This window comes from Nicotiana sylvestris, chromosome 8 (genome assembly GCF_000393655.2).
Source record: "Nicotiana sylvestris chromosome 8, ASM39365v2, whole genome shotgun sequence".
NCBI classification, from domain to species: domain Eukaryota; kingdom Viridiplantae; phylum Streptophyta; class Magnoliopsida; order Solanales; family Solanaceae; genus Nicotiana; species Nicotiana sylvestris.
In genome coordinates this window covers 204,786,740-204,812,693 of record NC_091064.1, presented here as the reverse complement: position 1 = coordinate 204,812,693, position 25,954 = coordinate 204,786,740, and the positions used below count along the sequence as shown (strand labels likewise).

At 36.6% G+C, this 25,954-nt stretch overlaps 1 protein-coding gene across 1 annotated transcript; it reads right to left on the bottom strand.

Moving 5' to 3' along the window:
- Positions 1-2,253: 2,253 nt before the first annotated feature.
- LOC104231866 (L-lactate dehydrogenase B-like) lies at positions 2,254-5,647 on the bottom strand. The gene is made up of 2 exons (XM_009784920.2): positions 4,944-5,647; positions 2,254-2,939 (listed from the first exon to the last, which is right to left on the bottom strand). Exons 1-2 carry the CDS (start codon positions 5,550-5,552, stop codon positions 2,496-2,498), a joined length of 1,053 nt encoding a protein of 350 aa, XP_009783222.1. The 5' UTR covers positions 5,553-5,647; the 3' UTR covers positions 2,254-2,495.
- Between the last annotated feature and the right edge of the window lie 20,307 nt (positions 5,648-25,954).

Below are 25,954 nucleotides of genomic sequence, written 5' to 3'. Positions count from 1 at the left end.
GTAGTACATATGTGGTCTTGAGAAAAGGCCTAGTCTTTATACGTTTTTCACTGTGCAAAAAATATAAAAGAGCTAAATGAATACCGTCCATGCAACTACGACAATACATCAACGAGTTCATCCTTACAATTGAGCTATCTTCAATATATTAGTACCTTAATTAATTTAGTTTAACCAAATCGAGTAGAATATCTTTGGAGAGAACAACAACAACAACAAAAACAATTTATACAAAGACAAGTTGTAAAGCTGCAATGGTGATGATTTTTAGACAATCACAAACATATAGATTATAGAAGTATGATAAATCAAAATTGTACAAAACAGGCAGGTGCTGTTGCAATTTATTTATAAGTTAGTACCACAGCGCACTAGCAGGCAGCAAAGTTGTCACAAGACCAACTGCTGTAACACACGTTATTCTCACTATTTTCCTCCTAAGGAAATATTCGTGTTAAGAAGACAAATTACAATAAACCGTATGGTAGAAACAACAATGTAACAGCACTGGTAAGGAAACTACAAAGTATAGCTTAATAGTAGTTGTTACTCAATTTCAAACTTATCAAAATAGTAACCCGTCGTCGTTCGATCAAGATGGAACTCTTCTCTTTTTGGCAAAGGCCCTTGGCCTTAAAGGGTATTATTTCGAACTTATCAAAATTTTAACCCGTCGTCGTTTGATCGAGATCGAACTCTTTTCCTTTTGGCGAAGGCCCTTGGCCTTAAAGGTGTTATTTCGAACTTATCGAGATAGTAACCCGTCGTCGTTAGATCGAGGTCGAACTCTTCTCTTTTTGGCGAAGGCCCTTGGCCTTAAAGGGTGTTATTCGAACTTATCAAAATAGTAACCCGTCGTCGTTCGATCGAGGTCGAACTATTCTCTTTTTGGCGAAGGGTCGTGGCCTTAAAGGGTGTGATTTCGAACTTATTGAAATAGTAACTCGTCGTCGTTCGATCGAGGTCGAACTCTTCTTTTTTGGCGAAGGCCCTTGGCCTTAAAGGGTGTTATTTCGAACTTATCGAAATAGTAACCCCCCGTCAGTCCCAGTTTTTGGAGAGCCGGAAGAGTCCCAGTTCGTTTGACATTGCTCGCAACGGAGGTTGGAGAATGTGAAACGTTGTTGTTTCGCTTAGGTTCGTTCTCCGCACATATTGTAGTTTCCTTATCTGTCTCTTGCCTTCCAGCTTGGGGGTATCACAGTTGTTTTGCAATGGTTTTTCGTCCTTTTCACTGAGGTGTTTCTTTATTCATTCGCCTGCGCGGCCTTTGTGTCCCTACTTGAGCAGAGAGCAGAAGGTGAGTTAGAGTGATACTTTCCTTGCCCCCGTCCGGTGGTCCGATGGAGGAGAACAGGTTGGTAACGTTGTTCGTCTTGTTTGGCATATCGATGGTTGATGGGGGGGAAGATTTGTGAGTTTGGTAATTTTGCTCGGCTCTCCTCCCCCTACCGCATTGCGCCTTTGTCTTGCGTGGATTGGGTTTTTCCTTCGCGCTCCTTTTGGTGGGTGATCGTATTTCTTGCCTTTGATCTGGGATAGACTAGGAAATTTCACTAAGAAATCCCCACAAACGGCGCCAAATTGTTTGACTCAAAAGATATCGAAACCTTTTTGAACAAATCAATCAAAGATGATGAAGGTGTAAATCCTAGTCACACATAATTAATCCCATATCAAAGAGCTAATAGCATGGATCGTGTATAAGATAAAAGAGATGTAAATGATCTTATTGAAATTCTATATTGTGTCTCCCAGAGATCGATGGGGAGATAGCTTTACATATTCCTCTATAGATTGCTTCTTTTCCTATCAAGAATGTTAGAAGAGAGCTTCAGAGAGAGAAATAAGGGAGTCCCCCAATCGAAGGTTTTCCCTTACTATATATAGTCAAGGCCCCCTTGTTTTTTGCTTGGTCCGACGCTCGCCTACCTCCAATGTGTCTTGGTCGTCCCTTTAGGCTCTGCTCCTTCCGACTCAACGGATGTCGGGAAAAGGGTGCAGAGTGGATTATGTTATCTTTCACTAACCGGTCTCTTAGACGGGACGTTGATCGGTTCGGTCGTGACGGTCAGATTTTGACCAATACAAATACCTTAATTAATTTAGTTTAACCAAATCGAATAGAATGTCTTTGGAGAGAACAACAACAACAATAAAAAAACAATTTATACAAAGTTGTAAAGCTGCAATGGTGATGGACTTTAGACAAAATCACAAACATATAGATTACAGAAGTATGATAAATCAAAATTGTACAAAACAGGCAGGTGCTGTTGCAATTTATTTATAAGTTAGTACCACAGCGCACTAGCAGGCAGCAAAGTTGTCACAAGATCAACTGCTGTAACACACGTTATTCTCACTATTTTCCTCCTAAGGAAATATTCGTGTTAAGAAAACAAAATACAATAAACCGTATGGTAGAAACAACAATGTAATAGCACTGGTAAGGAAAATACAAAGTATAGCTTAATAGTAGTTGTAACTCAATTTCAAATTCCCAACTGACATTGCACTTCTAAGATGGTCTTAGCAGAGTTCTTAAGTTGCTGAGTTTCCTCATCAGTAAGATGTACATTCGTCACGCCCAAAACGCCACTTCTACCTAGCTGTGCAGGCAAGCTCAAGAACACATCTCCACCATCAATGCCATAGAAGCCCTTTGCGAGGACAGAGACAGGGTGAATCCGTCTTTGATCGCGAAGGATCGTTCGAGCCAAGTTAGCAACAGAGTAGCCAATTGCCCATGATGTGTAACCTTTCAGACCAATTACTTCATATGCACACTGCACAACTTCCTTGTGGATTTTTTCTAGTGTTTCTTTTTCTAAAGCAATTTGTTGCCTCTCCAGAAAGCTAAGAACTGGAACTCCTCCCACACTTATGCCTGACCATAGTGCCACAGAGCTGTCACCATGCTCCCCAACAATGTATGCCTAGCATAGTCATCATATATGTTAGGTTATTCCACTTAAACCAATACAAAAAGAACACACTCATATGTGATGGTATTCGATTTTAAAATTGACTCAAAACTTCTTAGTAAGTTCAATCAAAAAATCATAATTTCATCAGATTATTTGTACAATAAATAAAAAATATTTATTGGACATCATTATTGATAACTGTAACTTCAAATCTCTAATAGATTCGTTTAGTTTTCATCTTAAAAAATGATTATACTATAAAGTGCCTTACATGACGACAAAAGTAAAAAAGAAGAAGAATTTCACATGGATGAATGAATGTACATTCTTTGTAATAGGAATGGCGTTCTGACACTTTATTCATGTCCAACCATTAAGCTAATGAAACAAAATACGAGTACAAAAGCAAAAAGCATTACTAATTCACAGTAATTAACATATGGTTTAAGTTATATTCATTGACCGATTTTGTAACCTATTTTATTCTTTTAGTATAATATAATTTAATTCGTTATAGTGGAATACTTATTATTTATTTTAAGTTATTAATTAATAATATTAAATAGAGTTATTTATAATTATTTTTTTAACTGTACAAATATTTTTTACGCCAATTAATGATGGAACTTTAGCTAAAAAATGACTAAGCAAATCACAAATTCAAAGTAGGCGTAATGGCTTCCTGGCCACTTAAACTTGTAGGGCTTTTGAAAGCCGATACACGAACTTTGGATTTTCCCATTTGAACACTCCAACTTGACAAAATGGATAATAATAAACACATTTGACCGTTGATCATGCCTATGTGGAAGCACTACAGCTGACATGGCTAAACTGTGTGCAAATCACGCTCCTAAGACGCGTGAATAGTATTATTTTTACTTAAAAAAATTAGAATTAGAATAAAATATAAATAAAAAAGAAAAATGAAAAAGAAAAAAAGACTTTTCCAATTTTTTCATCTTCCTAGGTGCCCACCATGGATTAAGTGATGCTATCATATGAGTAAGTGATGCTAAGAACTTCACCAGAGCATGCTGGAGCATGTAAGTTCAGAATCCTAGTGAAAGAGGCTGAGTAGAACTGGAGGGTGCATTGGCATTTGGTCGAACACTGTTATATGAATAGTGTGCAGAATGACCATTTTGGATATTCGAAAGATTTGGCCCATGTAATGTCTGGTTTGAAGGTTTGGAAACATTCTCCTGAGGAGCAGGAGTAGTTTGGCATTGGTTTTGAGTCCTTTGGTTTGCCTGATCACCTTGCCCGGCCAACTGGTGAAGTTTTGAGTTTTCAACTTGGCAGTGATGGTTGATTTCTTGAATGGATTGAGCTGAATCTTTACATAAAGGATCCATGGGTGTAGTAGAAGGGATTCCAATTGGAAATTGGTCTCCAATTGGCCCAGAATTGATAAGGGCATTTCGTCGAACACCTTGCTCAACCGGACTGCCTGAGCTTTTGGATTGTAAAATTAGAGGAATTGGCTGGTACCCATATGATATTGGAAGTGTAGGAGCATTCTCCTCATCAAGGCGAACATTTTGGTACCTTTCTTTTCCAATTTGGATACCTGGAACAACTTGCGCGTTCATTTTTGCCTCGCCGGAGTTCTGCTGCTCGTCGGAGGGGACGATTCCCACGATGGAATTGTCAAACTATGTTTCAGACATTTTTTTTCCTTTTTGTATTTGTAACTTTTTTTTTTTGTTTTTTCTGATTTTGTATTTAAAAATGGGACCCACAAATAACACATGACAAGTAATAAATAGCTTAGCATGATGTGATGTACATGTCAGTGCAGTTGATATACACGCTCTGGTGGATGTGTTTATTATTACCCATTTTGTTAAGTTGGAGTGTTCAAATGAAAAAATCTAAAGTTCGTGTATCGGCTTTCAAAAGCCCTACAAATTTAAGTGATCAGGAAGTCATTATGCCTTCAAAGTAATTAACATAAGGCATAACTAAAAACTAAACATAGAAATTTAAAATGAAAAATGATGAACTCACTTGGACATCCTGGGCATTAACATCAAGATGATAAGCAATCAAAAACCGAAACCTAGATGAATCCAAATTCGTCCCCGACCCAATAACCCGATTCGCCGGAAACCCAGACAACTTCCAGGCAACATACGTCAGCACATCCACCGGATTCGAAACAATCAAAAGTATAGTCTCGGGCGAGTACTTCACCAGAGGAGGAACAATACTCTTAAACAGAGCCACATTCCTCTGCAACAAATTCAACCTACTCTCACCCGGATTCTGTCTGGCACCCGCTGTAACAATACAAAGATCCGACCCGGCAGTAACGGAGTAGTCAATTGACGCGTCGATCTTCGTACGGGGTAAAAAAGCTGCAGCGTGCTGAAGATCAAGCATTTCACCTCGGAGCTTGTCGGATTTGGCGTCGACAAGTGCGAGTTCGTCGGCGAGGTCTTGGGTTAGAATAGTTTGAGCAATGGCCATGCCTACGTTACCGACGCCGATGACGGAGATTTTAGTGTGGCGTTTTGTTGGCGATGGAGGGGCAGTATTGGAAATTGACCTGAAGAAAGTTTGGCTTAGGTCTAGACCACCAGGACCAAATGATGAAGATGAAGTACTCTTCTGCATGGTTAATTTCTTGTGTGTTAAGAAAAGATTATTTTCTATGTGAATGGGTGCTGTTTGAGTAGAGATATTAAGCTTGGTGTTTTAGGTGATTTCGTGCTGAATATATGAGGCAATATGATAGTTATATAGAGAGAGGTTGAAGAGACTGACGAGGGAAAAGGGAACAAAGAAATGGGAAGTTGGTGTGTATGATTTTTCAACGGTCAATCTTCCAAAATGTGTTTGGAAAAAAAGGATTTTCCAAGAAGACCTACTTTTCTTTACTTTTATTATGGATTTAAGTTATATTATATACTCCCTTCTTTCCATAATAAGTGACTACTTTGCTTTTTTATTTTGGTCCAAAATAATTGCCCATTTAAATAATCAAGAAAAAAATTAATTTATTTTTCCAAAATTACTCTTATGTACGTATCCCTAAAAAGTCATTTACTCATTGATGATAGGCTATAATTACGTATTTTAGTCGCTTATCACACTATAATTTACTGCACTTTAATTGAGCTTGAGCTTTAATCGCTAGTATTTTACTCTAATTGTGTATTTTATGCCTTGTAGGAGTGATTCCGAGCTATGTAGATATTATGGAATGAATTCAAGTGATTTAGAGCTTTGAAGTCTGAGTAAAAGCCCAAGGAATCAAGCCGGGATCGTGTTCGGGGATCAATGGATGATAGTTAAGAATGAAACGGAGAATCGAGCAGGTATACGGCGCACTGTCTAGTAAAATGCACATAACGTTTTGCTCAGAAGTCCGTTTGGGCTCCACAATATATCGTTGGAAAGTTATATGAAAGGACTACAACTTTCATGTTTTGCATTTTCGCGAATTCCCACTACCGCGGCGCGCAATGCGGCGCGCCTATGGAAATTTCCTGCAGCATGTCAGAATCAGCAATCTGAACTTTTCCACTGCCGCCCCGCGGTGCGTCGCCCCATGTGGTGCGGTAGTGCAAATTCTACAGAGCCAGAGTCCTATTTCGCGTAGGAAAAGGTGTTTCGCCTGGGCCCGACCCTATTTGGTATAAATACATGTAAAAACGCTATTTTGAAGGAGTTGGACATACTTTTGACATATTTTAGACCTAAGGAGGTTGGACAGATTTGAGACACAGATTCGACCTAAGGAGGCAGAGACACAATAGGAGCAAGGTGGGGAATTCTTCTACGAGTTTTTCCTTCCTCTTCCTATTTTTTATTGTTGGTTATGACTTTTAATATTGTAGTTTTACATACTATTATGAATAGCTAATTTGTTATCTAGGGTTTTGATGGAACCTATTGGAGGACGATTTTCCTGTTACGTTAATATAGATTTGCTATGGTATTTTCTCTATTTGTTCAACTACATTTATATTGTGGTTGGTTGAAGAGCTCTTAATCGACTGTGCCTATTTAGTGTATATTACCGGGAGAAAGTGCATATTTAGGTAGTTGTTGAACAACATCACTCCTAACGTATATGCGGGATCAATACAGAGGGTTTAAAGGTGAGATTAAGGCTAACGAAACCTTGGGTGCGATCCGAGTGAGTCGTACTTAATGCCAGCTAGCGTAATTTGGGAGAATATGTCTAGTAAATTATGGTAATTACTCGGGAGAGAGTTACGACAGTCAGAGCGCTCATGATCGGTAGAGAATACTTAGGCGAATTTATAGAAAACGTAGCAAGAAGGATTCCGATAATAGGGAAAATCATAACTCTAGACCTCCTTAATCTTGTCTCTAACCCTTAGTATCTTTAGTTGCTAATTTACTCTTTTAATTTATTAGTTAATTAGTTAAACACAGAAATCTTAATATCTATAAGTTAGAAATTGTTCAAACTTGTCTTCTTGGTGATAGTGAATAGCTATAGCTAAGCCTTAGTTCTCTACGGGATTCGACTCCGGACTTGTAAACTGGATTATATTTACAACGACCGTTTAGTCTTTTTTATAAGGCATAGTTGGGTATGATCAAATTGTGAATAGTATTTGATTTTTTTTAATTATTTTTTATTTTAGTTTTATTTGAGAAACATGACATCATGGAATTATGAGAATTTTGATGTTGGTAATTCTATTTTTAATCTTCCTTATTGATCACGCCCAACTATAACTTATAAAAAGGACAAATCGGTCATTGCAAATATAATTCGGTTTATAAGTCTGGAGTCGAATCCCATAGAGAACTAAGGCTTAGCTACAGTTGTTCACTATCATCAAGAATACAAGCTTGAACAATTCCTAACTTATAAATATTACGATTCTTGTGTTTAACTAACTAACTAACAAATTTAAATAATAAATTAACACTAAAGATACTACAGGTTGGAGAAAAGATTAAGGAGGTCTAGAGTTATAATTTTCCCATTTGTCAGAATCCTTCTCGCCATGCCTTCTATAATTTCGCCTAAGTATTCTCTACCGATCATGAGCGCTCTGCGTGTTGTAATTCTCTCCCGAGTAATTACGACAATTTACTAGACATACTCTCCCGAGTTACGCTAGCTGGCTTTAATTACAACTCACTTAGATCATACCCAAGGTTTCGTTATCCCTAATCCCACCTTTAAACCCTTGGTTATTGATTCCTCACATACGTGGGGAGTGATGTTGTTCAACAACTACCTAAATATACACTCTCTCCCGAGTAATACATACTAAATAGGCACAACTAATTGAGGGCTCTTCAATCAACCACAAGAATAATATAGTTGAACAAATAGAGAAAATACTACGGCTCAATTTTATAAAAACATAACAAGAATTTATCCTACAAAAGGTTCCATCAAAACCTTAGATAAAAAATTAGCTATTCATAATAATATGTAAAACTACAATACTAAAAGTCATAATCAACAATGAAAAATAGGAAGAGGAAGGAAAAACTCGTAGAAGAATTCCCGCCTTGCTCATATTGTGTCTCTGCCTCCTTAGGTCGAATCTCTGTCAAAAATTGGTCTCCTCCCCTCAAAATACCGTTTTCCATGTATATATACCAAGTAGGGTCGGGCCCAAATAATTATACCTTCTCCTACATGAAAAGGACAAGTTTCCAGGCCTGGACGTCTGCGGCCGCGGTCCGGGCGCGGTACTTTCCTAGTGTACTGCCTCAGACCGCGTCAGGTCCGAGGTTGTAGATGCAACCGCATTTTTCTCCCTGTTTCGTTCAGAATTTGGAAAAACATAAAACATGAAAGTTTTAGCCCCTTGAGTTATATTTCCAACTATATATTGTGGAGCCAAAATGGAGTTTTGAACAAAAAGTTATGTATATTTTACTAGACAGTGCATAATATACCTACTCGATTCTTCGTTTTGTTGTTCTATCATCCGTTGATCCCAGAATATGATTACGGCTTAATTCCTTGGGCTTTTACTCAGACTTCAAAGTTTCAAATTACTTGAATTCATTTTATAACTTCTACATAGCTCGGAATCACTCCTACAAGGCATAAAACACACAATTAGTGCAAGACACTAGCGATTAAAGCTCAAACTCAATTAAAGTGTAGTAAATTTGACTGTAATAAGCGACTAAAATATGTAATTATAGCCTATCATCAACATCCCACGCTTAAACCATTGCTCGTCCTCGAGCAATCAAACTACACTTTTTTATAGACACGACCTTTTTAAATAATACTCCTAACTCATCACACCAAGAGTATTTAAAAAAGACTAAGCACAAAAGCGTAACATCTTCACCTTAAGATTTGACTCACAAGTACCACGCATTATTCACAACTCACCCGCTTACTCTAATATAGAGGTCACTCACATTACCTTTCCTTCATGAATCAAGTGTCGTCGCATAACAAAAGAGAGTAGTTACACACAATAAAATTTAAGAACACTTAGGAACTCAAGATAGAAAGAATTCACTCACTCTCAGAAATAATATTCATATGCCACAAAAGATGCACCATAAGCTTGCCCGTAGTGTACTACTCCACTAATCGAGCTCATTCATTATAGGATCAAGTAGAGCTTTATTTGGTTGTAATGTAGGCTATGGAACGGATATGATACATCTAGATATAAGAGTAATTACACCTCCCTAAGCACTTTAATACATATACTTTAACATTCAAACCCCATACTTATGTCAAACCAAACTCCACCTTCACATCAATGAATATTACCACATACTTCTTTAAGGACAATTACATCAAGAGTCACCACTTATTAAAGGAATACTTTTTTTTTCACAACAATACAATTATTTTTTTTCAATTCAAGTGGCTCTTACTTGTTCAAAATAGTGCACCTTTCTCCTGATTTCATTAGTTCCACTCAAAAGCCAAACCAACCACCCTACACTTTAATTTTTACATAAATCATCATAATTCAAGTGCTCATGAGAGGTTAGAAGGTTCAAATAAATGGTTAATTAAAATAAATGGGTAAGGCTTGTAATGCGGTTGCCAAAAAAATATGATTATAGGCTCAAATGGGTTAACTACGATACATAACAATTAGGTGGGTAAAATATACATATCTGGCTTAACAAAGAAACGCCTATATCACTTCCAAGACTGAACAAAACTACTATTTCGCTTTGCAAACACATAGTTCTAGGTATCAAATGCAATGCACAAAATATAACAAATCCTTACACACACATGACATAACTCACTCGGGATTAGTTTTATCAAGACACTCTAGTCAAAACAGTTAAGCAAAGTCAAGATCATAAAATTTAAGGTACTTATACAAGAGTCAAAAACTGAGCCTAAGCGTCACAACCAAAGTACTCACTATTCTCAAGGCATAACAAAGTCAAGAGATATTGCTTCAATTCAAAACATAATATAATGGCTCTTACTCCCAAAAAAAACTAACTGCATTCAGTTCAAACAAAACCCTTGGAAAAGAACTGTGATTTAAATAAAGCCAAGGAGTAATTGCTATACTACCTAACAAAAGAATTTTTTTTGTTTTTTTTCTTTAGACTTAAATCCCTCAAGAAAATTGTCTAATAGATTCATCGTCGGGAGAAGTCCAATCTTTTAAACAAATATTATTTAATTAAACTAACACAGCTAAAGTAGCATGAAAAATCACCCAGACAATCTCCTCACCCCACACTTAAAATTATGCATTGTCCCCAATGCACAACATAACCATAAGGGGGTAAGCGAAACTCCCTGGTAGGCCAAAGGCCGAAGCACTAGCAGTTCATGGGGGTACTCAGACTTCTCCCAGGCTTGGTCCTTCGTGCGGGTACCTCACACTTTGTTCCAACCATCTGGTTTGCTGTTGCATCCTTCCAAAAGATTTGCTTTCCATGCCGCTAGAAAATTAAAAATCGGCACTACAAAAATAATACAATAAAGAAAATTATCCAAAAAAAATAAAACAAAATAGCAAAGCTGGGTTGCCTCCCAACAAACGCTTTATTTAACGTCGCGACACGACGCAAATCACTTTTTGCCTCCACTTCGAACTTATAAATTGGACCCCAAGTTTTGATTCTACTCTATAATCATGCTCCTAGGGTGGTGGAACGAATCTGACTGGCCCAATAAAACAATATAGTATTCTGCACTTCTTGGTCTTTGGATGAGATGTGTATTCCAGACTTTCTGGCAAGAAGCATTCCAGAATGTAGGCACCTTGTTCTTCATTCCTTGACTGCTCAAGTGGCTCGGACGACTCTATTTCCATATCATCATCCAAACACAATGTTGAAAAATGCTTGGAGTGTGGACCAATGCGCTCAACTACATGAACATTGGGACTGTCTACATTCTTAACACTAATGATAATAGAGTCAACTAAATATGTATCCTCAATATCCTTGGTTGACTCTAGTATCTCTTCTACAATATTGGCATCCTCAAAATCTAGTTCGATTGATTGTTGGTGTTCTACTGTGGCCTTCTCCTCTAGCTCATCCTTGTATTTTTTAAAATCTTCCAGTATAATGGCAATTTCTGCAGCCAATTTATGCTCATATTGGCTACTATCCACAATATCAACTTGTTGCGCTTTACAAGGTTCAATTGATTTATTTGTTTGAGTCTCCAAGTTGTGAATAGCTGCCACTTGCCTTTGTATATGTCGTGGTCTCTTATCATATAGTTCCATGCAATACTTTAACATATCTTTGATCTCTTTCCGGTCATCATCCTTGGGTTCTTTGTACCAATTAACTTCACAAGAAAAAGAAGAACCATCAAAGTAAGGGGTTGGGGGAAGATAAGAACTATAAGCACAACCATGAAAGTGACCATCTTGACCACCACACATATCACATACATTCCACACATAAGATTGAGTTGGTGCACATAACTAGCCCTCGGAAATATTTTGATAATTTTGCCCTGCGTGATTTCCTTCACAATATGCATAAGTAGGATTAAAAGCAGAATTACCAACATCAAAATTTTCATAATTCCATGATGCCATGTCACTCAGATCAAAAATAAAAAATAAAAAATAAAAAAAATAAATAAAAAAATAAATAATCAAATACATGAAAACAAAAATCACAGTTCAAACTTGCAACTTAGAAATATGTACACCTACAGTTACACCGTTAGTTCCCCGGTAATAGCGCCAAAATTTAATCACGCCCAACTATGCCTTATAAAAAGGACAAAGCGGCCGATGCAAATATAATCCAGTTTACAAGTCCGGTGTCGAATCTCACAGAGAACTAAGGCTTAGCTACAATTGTTCACTATCACCAAAGAATACAAGCTTGAACAATTCCTAACTTATAGATATTAAGATTATTGTGTTTAACTAACTAACTAACTAATTAAAATAATAAATTAACACTAAAGATACTACAGGTTGGAGAAAAGATTAAGGAGGTCTAGAGTTATGATTTCCCCAATTGTCGAAATCCTTCCCGCTATGTCTTCTATAATTTCGCCTAAGTATTTTCTACCGATCATGAGCGCTCTGCGTGTTGTAATTATCTCCCGAGTAATTACGACAATTTACTATACATACTCTCCCGAGTTACGCTAGCTGGCTTTAATTACAACTCATTTAGATCGCACCCAAGGTTTCGTTATCCTAATCCCACCTTTAAACCCTTGGTTATTGATTCCTCACATACGTCGGGAGTGATGTTGTTCAACAACTACCTAAATATGCACTCTATCTCGAGTAATACATACTAAATAGGCACAACTAATTGAGGGACCTTCAATCAACCATAAGAATAATATAGTTGAACAAATAGAGAAAATACTACGACTCAATTTTATAAAAACATAACAAGAATTTATCCTACAAAAGGTTCCATCAAAACCCTAGATAACAAATTAGCTATTCATAATAGTATGTAAAACTACAATACTAAAAGTCATAATCAACAATGAAAAATAGGAAGAGGAAGGAAAAACTCGTAGAAGAATTCTCCGTCTTGCTCCTATTGTGTCTCTGTCTCCTTAGGTCGAATCTCTATCAAAAATTGGTCTCCTCCCCTCAAAATACTATTTTTCCATGTATATATACCAAGTAGGGTCGAGCCCAAATAATTATACCTTCCCCTACGCAAAAAAAGACAAGTTTCCAAGCCTAGACCTCCGCGGCCGCGGTCCGGGCGCTGTACTTTCCTACTGTACTGCCCCAGTCCGCATCAGGTTCGCGATTGCGGTTTAGACCGCATTGTGCTCCCTATTTCATTTGGAATTTGGAAAAACGTAAAACATGAAAGTTATAGCCTATTGAGTTAGCTTTCCAACAATATATTATGGAGCCCAAATTGAGTTCTTAACGAAACGTTATGTATATTTTACTAGACAGTACACAATATGCCTACTCGATTCTTCGTTTTGTTGCTCTATCATCCGTTGATCCCCGAATACGATCCCGACTTAATTTCTTGGACTTTTACTTAAACTTCAAAGCTCCAAATCACTTGAAATCATTCCATAACTTCTACATAGCTTGGAATCACTCCTACAAGAAATAAAACACACAATTAGTGCAAGACACTAGCAATTAGAGCTCAAACTCAATTAAAATGCAGTAAATTTGAGTGTAATAAGCGACTAAAATACGTAATTATAGCCTATCATTACATATGCATATTGTTAAGGAAACCACCCAAGGCAAAATTATCAAAATATTCACAAGAGCGAGTTTTTTGCACTAACTCAATCTTATGTGTGGAATGTGTGTGTTATGGGTGGTGGTCAAGATGGTGACTTTCACGGTTGTGCTTATATTTCTTACCTTCCCCCAACCCCTTACTTTGATGGTTCTTCTTTTTCTGGTGAAGTTAATAGGAACAAAGAACCCATGGAAGCTGACCTAAAAAAGATCGAAGATATGTTAAAGTGCATTTTGGAACAACAAAGTAAATTACAACTGCAGATAGAAAGGCAGGAGGAAACTATTCACAACTTGAACTTTCACATGAGTCAACTGGTTGAAGATTTTAATGCTCAACAAGCCAATATTGTGAACAGTATCCAAGAAGAGCGTGAATTAGATACAGTAATTAAGGAGCTAGAGGAGAAGGCCACAGTAAAACACCAACAATCAATCGAACTAGATTTTAAGGATGCCGATGTAGTAGAAGAGATACTAGAGTCAACCAAGGATATTGAGGATACATATTTAGTTGAAGCTATTGTCATTAGTGTTGAGAATGTAGACAGTCCCAATGTTCTTGTAGTTGAGCGCATTGGTCCTCACTCCAAGCATTTTTCCACATTGTGTTTAGATGATGATATGGAAATAGAGTCGTTCGAGCCATTTGAGGAGTCACGGAGTAAGGAACAAGATGCCTACATTCTGGAATTCTTCGTGCCAGAAAGCCGGGAATACACATCTCATCCAAAGGCCAAGAAGTGCAGAATACTACATTGTTTTATTGGGCCAGTCAGATCCGTTCTACCACCCCATGAGCATGATCATAGAGCAGAATCAAAACTTGGGGTCCGATTCATAAGTTCAAAGTGGAGGCAGAAAGTGACTCCATCGTGCCGCGACGTTAAATCAAGCATTTGTTGGGAGGCAACCCAGCTTTACTGCTTTGTTTTATTTTTTTTATTGTATTATTTTGTTGTGTCGATTTTTGAGTTTCTAGGAGCATGGAAAATAAAGCTATTGGAAAGATGCAACATCAAACCAGATGGTTGGAACTAAGCGTGAGGTACCCGCACGAAGGACCAAATCCGGGAGAAGTCTGAATCCCCATGAGCTGCTAGTGCTTCGGCCTTTGGCCTTCCAGGGAGTTTCTTTTACCCTCTTATTAATATGGTGTATATTGGGGATAGTGCACAATTATAAGTGTGGGGTGGGGAGGTTGTCTGGATGACTTTATGCTATTTTAGTTGTGTTAGTTTGATTGAATATTTTTTTTTATTTTTTAGACAAAAAAAAAGATGGGACTTTTCCCGACGATGGATATCCTAAACAATTTTCTTGAGGGATTTAAGTCTAAAGAAAAAATATAAAAAGATTTTTTTGTTTGGTAGTGTAGTAATTCCCCCTTGGTTTTTCTTTGTGCCGGGGTTCTTTTCCAAGGGTTTTGTTTGAACCGAGTGTAGTTAGTTTTTTGGGGGAGTAGGAGCCATTATGTTGTGTTTTGAATTGACACGATATCTCTTAACTTTGTTATGCCTTGAGAATAGTAAGTATTCTAGTTTTGACGCTTCAGCTCAGTGTTTGACTCTCGTATAAGTACCTTAAATTGTATGTTTTTAACTTTGCTTAACTGTTTTGACTAGAGTGTCTTGATAAAAACCAATCTTGAATGAGTTATGTTCCATGTGTGTGTGTAAGGTTTTGTGTTATTCTGTGCATACATTTGATGTCTAGAACTTGCCTCGTGTGTTTGCAAAGCGAAATAGTAGTTTTATTCAGTCTTAGAAGTGATATAGACATTTCTTTCTTGAGCCAGATATGTATATTTTACCCGCCTAATTGTTATGTATTATAGTTAACTCATTTGAGCCTGTAATCCTGTTTCTTTGGCAACCATACTACAAGCCTTACCCATTTGTTTGAATTAATCATCTACTTGAACACTCTAACCTCTCATGAGCACTTGAATTGATATGAACTTTGTAAAAGTTAAAGTGTAGGGTGGTTGGTTTGGATTTTGAGTGGAACTAATGAAATAAGGAGAAAGGTGCACTGATTTGAAAGAGCAAGAGCCACTTGAATTGAAAAAGAAAAAAATAGTTGTATTGTGTACAAATATTCCTTGATAAGTGGTGGTTCTTGATGTAATTGTGCTTAAAGAAGTATGAGGTAATATATATTGTGAATGTGGAGTTTTGGTTTGACATAAGTGGGGATTCAAATGTTAAAATGTATGTATTAAAGTGCTTAGGGAGGTGTAATCACTCTTATATCTAAATGTTTCCTACCCGTCCCTCAGCCTACATTACAACCAAATAAAGTCCTAATTGATCCTAGACTGAATGAGCTCGATTAGTAGAGTAGTACACTAGGGGCAATCCTATGGTGCATCTTTTGTGGCATATGAATATCGTTTCTGAGAGTGAGTGAATTCTTTCTATCTTGAGTTCCTAATTGTTCTTAACTTTTATATTGTGTGGAACTACTCTCTTTGTTGTGTGAGGGCACTTGATTCATGAAGGAAAGGTGATGTCAGTGACCTCTATGTTAGAGTAAGTGGGTGAGTTGTGAATAATGTGTGGTACTTGTGAGTCAAATCTTGAAGTGAAGATGTTACGCTTTTGTGCTTAGTCTATTTTAAATATTCTTGGTATGATGAATTAGAAGAATTGTTTAAAAAAAGGTCGTGTCTATATAAAGTGTAGTTTGATTGCTCGAGGACGAGCAATAGTTTAAGTGTGGGTGTTGATGATAGGCTATAATTACGTATTTTAGTCGCTTATCGCACTCTAATTTACTGCACTTTAATTGAGTTTGAGCTTTAATCGCTAGTATTTTGCACTAATTGTATATTTTATGTCTTGTAGGAGTGATTCCGAGCTATATAGATATTGTGGAATGAATTCAAGTGATTTGGAGCTTTGAAGTCTAAGTAAAAGCCCAAGGAATCAAGCCAGGATCGTGTTCGGGGATCAATGGATGATAGTTAAGAACGAAACGGAGAATCGAGCGCGTATACGGCGCACTGTCTAGTAAAATGCACATAACGTTTTGTTCAGAAGTCCGTTTGGGCTCCATAATATATCGTTGGAAAGCTATTTGAAAGGGCTCAACTTTCATGTTTTGCATTTTTGCGAATTCCCACTACCATGGCGTGCAGTGTGCCGTGCCTGTGAAAATTTCCTACAGCCTGTCAGAATTAGCAATCTAAACTTTTCCATTGCCTCCCTGTATGGTGCGTCTCCCCATGCGATGCGGTAGTGCAAATTTTACAAAGCCAGAGTCCTATTTCACGTAGGAAAAGGTGTTTCATCTGGGCCCGACCCTATTTGGTATAAATACATGTAAAAATGCTATTTTGAAGGAGCTGGACATACTTTTGACATATTTTAGATCTAAGGAGGTTGGACAGATTTGAGACACAAATTCGAACTAAGGAGGCAGAGACACAATAGGAGCACGGCGGGAATTCTTCTACGAGTTTTTCCTTCCTCTTCCTATTTTTCATTGTTGGTTATGACTTTTAGTATTGTAGTTTTACATACTATTATGAATAGCTAATTTGTTATCTAGGGTTTTGATGGAACCTATTGGAGGATGATTTTCCTGTTACGTTAATATAGATTTGATATAGTATTTTCTCTATTTGTTCAACTACGTTTATATTGTGGTTGGTTGAAGAGCTCTCAATCGACTGTGCCTATTTAGTGTGTATTACCCGGGAGAGAGTGCATATTTAGGTAGTTGTTGAACAACATCACTCCTAACGTATATGAGGGATCAATACAGAGGGTTTAAAGGTGGGATTAGAGATAACGAAACCTTGGGTGCGATCCGAGTGAGTCGTCCTTAATGCCAGCTAGCGTAATTCGGAAGAATATGTCTAGTAAATTATGGTAATTACTCGGGAGAGAGTTACGACAGTCAGAGCGCTCATGATCGGTAGAGAATACTTAGGCAAATTTATAGAAAACGTAGCGGGAAGGATTCCGACGATAGGGGAAATCATAACTGTAGACCTCCTTAATCTTGTCTCTAACCCTTAGTATCTTTAGTTGTTAATTTACTCTTTTAATTTATTAGTTAATTAGTTAAACACAAGAATCTTAATATCTATAAGTTAGAAATTGTTCAAGCTTGTCTTCTTGGTGATAGTGAACAACTGTATCTAAGCCTTAATTCTCTGTGGGATTCGACTCCGGACTTGTAAACCGGATTATATTTGCAACGACCGCTTAGTCCTTTTTATAAGGCATAGTTGGGCGTGATCACTCCTCACATTTGAGTTTTGAGAAGAGAAGTAAGTACTACTATAACTATGGTGCAATATTTAATGAAGGGTAGTTTAGTTACACTAACTATTTTTGTCTAGAATTTAGTATTTCTTTAATGAGTGTGCCAAAAGCAAATTGGTCACTTATTGTGGACCGGAGGGAGTAATTGTTATAGTAGATTATTTATCATTTATTTTGTATTATCAATTAATGTTATTACATAAAGTTATTTATAAATATTTTTTAAATAAATTAATTTTATAAGTATATTTTACATTAGTATCAGTATACAAAACTTAAACTCATAAATTTATGTCTTAAATAAAGAACAAAACCTTGTTTTTGGAAGAAATGGATCCAAATCTTGACATGTGCATTTTAATTTTTTGTATTTGGTGACTTATAATGCGGTCATTTGTTCCATGATTAATGCTTCAAAAACTAGGGGTGGTTTTAGGGTGTGTTCCATGATTACTCTAACTACTCCGATAAGATTTGTTGAAATTAGTGATAGACCAAATGGACGAACGTCGCTTATAGAGGCATTATGAAAAGAAAATATTTATGTAAATAAACTAGCTTATAAATATCTTCAGATAAATGTACCGATAACTTAAGTATTACAATTCAGTGTCACGAGTTCAAATCAAAATAATCTTTTAGTTGCGGAGCCAGAAATTTAAACTTATAATGAGATTATAGTTCTTTTAAGTTATTAGGTTCTTAACTATAGTTTACCTAATTATTATTTGTAACTACTATTCGATTGTTACCCGTTTATTTCACTTGTATTTATTCGCTTTAAATTGATGTATCAACGCATACAATACATTAAAATACAATGATATATACAGTTATTGTATCACTGTATGTGATTCCATACGTTGAATACACTGCATTTATATTGCTACAAAATATAAAGAGTAGCTAATTAATTGTATAAGTTAGTTATACCACGTAATTTTTTCTTTACTGAATTTTATAAGATAAATACAAAATTTGAACCTAAGATATACTAGGTTCGACTGAACCAGTAACCCGTATTTTAGTAATTCTAACTTTTTTTATCCCTTTAACTAGTCATAATTCGTGCTTTTGAATATAGTTTAAAAGAAGAGTTTTTGAGTAATATACATAACAGCGGACAGAGTTAATCCTTTTTAGGTTACATCACCTTATTACTCTATTTTCTAAAATATAACCATATATCTTGCTTGAAAATAAAATTTTACTTGTTCTTATAGATAGATTTAACCTAATGTAATCAAAATCTTTTTTACTGTTAGTGGACAAATAGTATAAGTTATTAAACAAACCCCAATTTTCCCAATGGTGGTGTAAGCTAATAAAGACGACTATCCAGAAAAGATAGACATTTATAATAAGTCGTTGTTAGACATTAATGTGGTGATTTCTTGCTACCCACTTCAAGAAAACTCACGTCAAATGCTAATAAAAGAATTGACTTATCTCACAAGAATTTCCATTTTATTCCAGAAGCTTACTATGAAGTATATGCTCTATACCTGCGAGAACAAATGGAATTTCCATTTCCAATATCCCTCTCACCAAGACCAAGAGCCTGTTTGGTCAATCTGTCAAAAACTGCTTATTTTGAAAGCGCTTTTTAAAAAAGTATTTTTATAAAATAGTAGTTTGTGTTTGACTAATTTATTTGAGTAGTGCTTTTGCAAGCTCATTGTGTTAGGTCAATCTTTTCAAAAAGTACTTTTAAATATCAAATTACGAAAAAGGACATTAAATGTTCAGTTTTCAATTAGTATTATTTAAATAAGAAAAATAAATTAAAATATTTATTATAAAGAAATTCAATTAAAAGATAAGACGTAAAGTAAAAATATAAATAAAATTTTCAATCAATATAAAATATAGTTATTCCAAAGCAATAATATTGAGTATTAGGTATTATTCATTTAAATATATCAAGATACATCTATTCAGTATAAATTTAAAATCTATTCTTAGGAATAGGAGAAAGAGAATAAAATATGATTAAAAAAAAGAAGAGAAGAGAGGTATAGTAGAAATAAAAAGGAAAAGAATAAGAAAAAGAAAAATATTAAATTGATGAATAATTTGGAAAATAGAAATTTATTGCAAGTTTATTTTTTGTCTTGAACAAATTAATTTTCTGCTTCTACTTCTGCTTCTTGGAAAAAGTTAGAATTTATAAATTCTCTCCAAAAGTAGAAAAAATGCTTCTACTAATACTCAAAAGTACTTTTTCATCTAAGCAACACCTCAAAATTTTTCAAAAAGTATTTTATTTTTATCAAAAAAGTACTTTTGACCTCGAGAAGCCTAGCTAAACAGGCACTAAGTAAACCAAATTCTTCATCATATCATGGAAAAAATATTGTTGACTCTGTAATATTGTTTCCGTTTTTGAAAATTAAGGAGAAAAAAAATGTAATTTTTATCCTGTTAGCCCTCAAAAGTTGTGTAGTTTTACTAATTTGACCATGTCCATAAAATAAATAAAAATATTTTCTTCATTATGCTGAAAATAAAAATAAAGTTTGGGGGGGGGGGATTTTGTATTTATTTCCTTGTTTTTCTTCTAAAAAAGTTCCGTAGTCTAATCAAATACTATATATGTACAGAAAAGCATAAAGAAAATTTCAGATCATATTATAAGCTGCAATACAATTATATGTTGTGCCTAAAGAAATGTTCGAAAAGTGAGAAGAAAGTCAAATAACGTACATCCCAGGGTACGATTAATTATTTACTGTGTTATTATTGAATTCAATGCGGAAAGAAAGGACTTTATATATTTTCTTTTGAAAATGGTTTAGCTTGCGCTTTCCGTAACATTCAACCATGAAAAGTAGGGAGCACTACTCCAGAATGGGTCCTATCCGGCACAAATCCATATATAGCCGGTTTCAATGCGAATACCGAATGAAAAATAAAAAAAAAAAACATGAAAAGTGGTCCTCAAAAAAAAAAAAAATGAAAAGTAGGAGTTGCTTTTGTACTAACATATGTATTCAGATTCTGCCCACTGTTTATTCTAACACTATTAGGACATTGTTTAGCATAAACTTGCAAATTTGTTTCTGCGAGCGGTGTAAAAACTTCCATGGTTTGTTAAAGCCTAACTTCTAGGCTTTTCTCTTTATTTTCTGCTTGAAACTAATTAAGTTGGTTATGGTGGCAAAATAGTTATTCACCTGTACTATTCACTAAAAATTGTTTGGAAAATGAATTTTTTTTAAAAAGGTCAAATATGGACAAAAACTATATTATACACTTAGAAAATTGATAACCAATGAATAACTAATGTGTTTAACTTTTACATTTATAAAGCCTCAAATTGAGGGTTCCTTAAGTTTGAGAGACTATGAAATCTCCAAAAGTGATCATATATATTCAAGAAGCCGTGGATAATATGGATATACATATTATCCGTTGGTTAACCCGTTTTTTTATCCATATGAATCGGATCGGATAATTTATCAATTTTTATATTATTCATTTTGAACCCGCTTATATTTGACCCGATCCAACCATTTGCCACCTCTAGTCATCTGCTTGGTGGCAAGGTATAATCTTTCTACTTTCTCAAACAAATGTGCCTCCAAATAATTTATGTATTGTTATAAAATAAAAGCAATGCAGTAAGATGTAAATAAGAAGAGATAGAAAGAAGGAAGAAGTCTTTTCTTCTTTCACTTTGGTGTATCTTTCCATTGCAATTACATAGCCTTTTATAGGCATAAAATGTAAAGATGATGGACATAAAGTAGGAGATTTAATCTTTAAGCTATTCACAACATGGGCATCCAATGTAGCACCCAATGTACAAACAATGCTATTCACAATATGGGCATCCAATGTACAAACTATTTATAACACTCCCACTTGGATGTCCATGTAAGATAATGTACCTCATTAAAAACTTACAAAAAAAATATTGGGATGTACATAGTTATTTATAATATGCATTGCTTGCTGCCTCATTAAAAACCTTACCAAAAAAACCCAGTGGGATAAAACCTTGGTTAAGGAAAAGAGTGTAGCGTGTAGTTACTTCCCCTGATGAAAAATCACTTAATGTCTCGAAGACGACGCATTCCAATCTTATATATCAGCTTTTCAAATATTGAGATTGGTAATGCCTTAGTGAACAGATCAACCAAATTATCACTTGAACGAACTTGTTGTACATCTATTTCACCATTCTTCTGAAGATCATGAATGAAAAAGAAATTAGGTGAAATATGTTTTGTTCTATCTCCTTTGATATATCCTCCTTTCAATTGAGCTATGCATGCAGCATTTTCTTCATACAATATTATTGGAATATTCTCTTTCGAAGAAAGACCACATGTTTGCTGAATGTGTTGAGTTATCAATCTCAACCAAACGCATTCTCGACTTGCTTCGTGAATGGCTATAATCTCTGCATGATTTGAAGAAGTAGAAACCATAGTTTGTTTTGTCGAACGTCATGATATGGCTGTACCTCCACTTGTAAATAAATAGCCTGTCTGAGATCGACCTTTGTGTGGATCAGGCAAATATCCTGATCAGACAAATATCATGCATCTGCATAACCAATCAATGATGGATTGGATTCATTTGAATAAAATAAACTCATATCAATGGTCCCTTGGAGGTATCTGAATATATGTTTAATACCATTCCAGTGTCCAGTGTCTTTGTGTTAGCGAAGAACTAAATCTTGCCAATAAACTTACTGAGAAAGCTATATCTGGTCGGGAATAATTGGCAAGATACATTAATGCCCGAATTGCACTAAGATATGATACTTCGGCACCAAGAAGCTCTTCATCATTTTCATGAGGTCGGAATGGATCTTTCTTTATATCAAGTGATCTCACAACCATCGGGGTACTCAATGTATGTGCTTTATCCATATAGAATCGCTTTAAAATCTTTTCGGTGTATGTTGATTGATGGAAAGCTATAGAATCGCTTTAAAATCTCTGAGGTTCCACCATCTTCTCTCTTTTTTCTTCAACGGTCGAAAACCATCCCCAACGCCGGCGACACCCACCCCAACGGTCGAAAACCAGGCCAGCCACCCACGCAGGTAAATCCCACCCCAGCAAGAACGGACGCAGGAGACTTCAATCCATCGTCTCCATCTGTTCCTACGACTAAGCCTAGATTAAATTTGTATATTCAGTTTCTTCTTTCTTTTCTCTTATTACTGCTACTTGCTACTTCTTTACGGTATTCTCAGAAGAAACAGTAGAGACCATTTCTCAAAGATATTCCCTTTCTCTCTATTTGGGTGTTTCCAAGATCTGATTTTTACTCACTTTCTCTCACTAAAGAGTGAAAGTTTTGATAGGGAATTATGGAGGTCGAACTTTAAGGTTGTAGGTTAGGGGAAAATTGTGAATATTTCTACAGCACAATAGAATGAGACTAGCCAGTTAGGAGTTAGACTAAGAATGCCATTGGTCGTCTATTGATGCAGGGCTTTACCTGCTGGTTTTTATTATACCAGCCATCTATTTCGTATTTCGTATTCTATATTTCATATCTCTTATATTGCTGTTATTGTATTATGCATTTTTATGGTATTAATATATCGTCTCCTGTTGCTTTTTTTTTTAGCCGAGGGTCTCCTGGAAACAGCCTCTCTACCCTTCGGGGTAGGGGTAAGGTCTGCGTACATATTACCCTCCCCATACCCCACTTGTGGGATTATACTGAGTTGTTGTTGTTGTTGTTGTTGTTGTTGTTATTGTTTCTCTCACTAAAGATTGGATCTTTACATAGTTATTTTCAGTTTTCAACTTTGGCATTGTTATTTACTAAAGATTGCTTTAATTTTGGGGTGACCCTACTGTTTTCAAATCACGGAATTTCATCATTCATTTCTCACCCCTTCATCCTTTTCTCCGTCCTTAACCCCCGCATCCCTTTTAAATCTTTTCAAATCTTCGGTAGTAGTATTATTTTCTCCGAAAAATCCGTCAGTTTTCTGGGGAAAATCTCATTCTTTTCTTCACTCATTTCCTAGATTTAAGCAGCTTAAAACATTTGCTTTTTTCCATTTTTGGGATTTTCATTTCCGAATTTGTTGCAAAAAACAATTTTTTTCTATTTAACTAGTATAATTTTGATTTGTTTTAATTTATAGAAGAGTACTGATTATTTCTTAATTTATAGTAGTATCAAGTGTTCTGGCAATATATTTCATTAGATATTTGTGTAGTTCCCTGCTTTTTCCCTACATTTCCCCTACTACGATCAGGGCTACACCAGTGGTAGCGCTTTTTGGTTTTCGGGTCGTGATATTTTCTGTGTTTTCAGGGAATTTCTAGAAGTTGTGGAGACAAGTTGGGCGCACGAGCACTAGCAAAGGAGAGCAACTAGGACGAGCGTCTGCAACGGGCGGTGGGAAGCGGTGCATGATTGTACAACTACATCAAGTACAACAAATCAACACAGGTTTGGTTCTCGGGAGTTGGTACCTCCTATTCTACTATTTCCCTTTTGGTGTTAGCAAAATTGATGTTACTTTGGTTCACAATAGTTCAACCATTCTACTAGTGTACTTGTAGTGACTTGTTTCCTTCTACTTTGATTCGTTGTGCACTAGTGAGTCTTCTTGAGATTTGTCGTAAGTGTAGTGGCTGCAATCTGGGATAATAGATTAAGGGCATGTCCTCGGGTGGGGCAGAGTGGGGGGCCGGGGTCAGGGTGTGGGACGGGAGGTAGGGGAGGTAGAGGGGGCAAGAGAGCCTATAGGTTGAGAATTGGGTCATGGAACATAGGTTCGCTAACGAGTAAGTCTATAGAGTTGGCGAAGATACTTCAGAAGAGGAAGATTAATATAGCGTGTGTCCAGGAGACTAGGTGGGTTGGATCGAGGGCGAAAAACGTGGATGTGTATAAGTTATGGTACTCTGGAGTCCTGAGGGGTAAGAATGGAGTGGGTATCCTGGTAGATAACCATCTTAGAGAGTCGGTGGTAAAGGTCAGGCGGGTGAATGATAGACTAATAACTATTAAATTGGTGGTGGGTGAGTGTACTTTAAATGTCGTTAGCGCGTACGCACCGCAAGTAGGCCTGGATGAGGAGATTAAAAGGCATTTTTGGGAGGGGTTGGATGACATCGTTCGTAGTATTCCGCCTTCGGAGAGGTTATTCGTAGGAGGAGATTTCAATGGTCATATTGGGTCATCTGCAGTTGGTTATATTGAGGTGCATGGCGGCTATGGTGTCGGGGAGCAGAACGGAGGGGGCACTTCGTTGTTGGACTTTGCCAAGGCATTCGATCTAGTGATTGCGAACTCAAGTTTTCCGAAGCGGGATGAGCATTTGGTTACTTATAAAAGTTCGGTGGCGAAGACTCAGATTGACTATCTACTCCTCAGGAGATGCGACAGAAGGTTGTGCGAGGATTGCAAAGTTATCCCAGGTGAGACCCTAGCAACGCAACATAGGGTTTTTGTGATGGACATTGGTATTAGAATAAGGAGGAAGAAGAGGTCAGTACGAGTCCGACCAAGGATTATGTGGGGCACCTTGACTAAGGATAAAGCTTAGGAGTTGGAAGGAAGGTTATTGGTAATGGCGGCTTGGAGAAGTAGTGGGGACGCAAACACTATGTGGTTGACGACGGTTGATTGTATAAGGAAGGAGGCGAGAGAGGTGTTAGGGATATCTTCGGGCCGCACCGGTGGCCACAAAGGAAACTGGTGGTGGAATGCAGTTGTCCAAGATAAAGTAGAAGCGAAGAAGGCGGCGTACCTGCGGTTCGTAGGGAGCTCTGGAGAGGAGGAGAGGAGAGCGAATAGTGAGAGATATAAGGTAGCTAGGAGGGAGGCGATGATGGCAGTAATGGAGGCTAAGACGACAGCTTTTGCTCATCTGTATGAGGAACTAGGGAACAAAGGAGGGGAGAAGAAGTTATTTCGACTAGCTAAGGTGAGAGAGAGGACGGCTCTGGATCTGGACCAAGTGAGGTGCATAAAAGATGATGACGGCAAAGTTTTGATGGGGGATGACCAAATTAAGAGGAGATGACAGACCTACTTTCATAAACTTCTAAATGAAGAAGGGGATCAGGATATT

Coding starts and splice junctions, on each gene's coding strand:
- LOC104231866 (XM_009784920.2), bottom strand. CDS start 5,552: ATGCAGAAGAGTACTTCATCTTCATCATTTGGTCCTGGTGGTCTAGAC. Junction 2,940..4,943: donor TTAATGCCCAGGATGTCCAA/GTGAGTTCATCA, acceptor TGACTATGCTAG/GCATACATTGTTGGGGAGCA.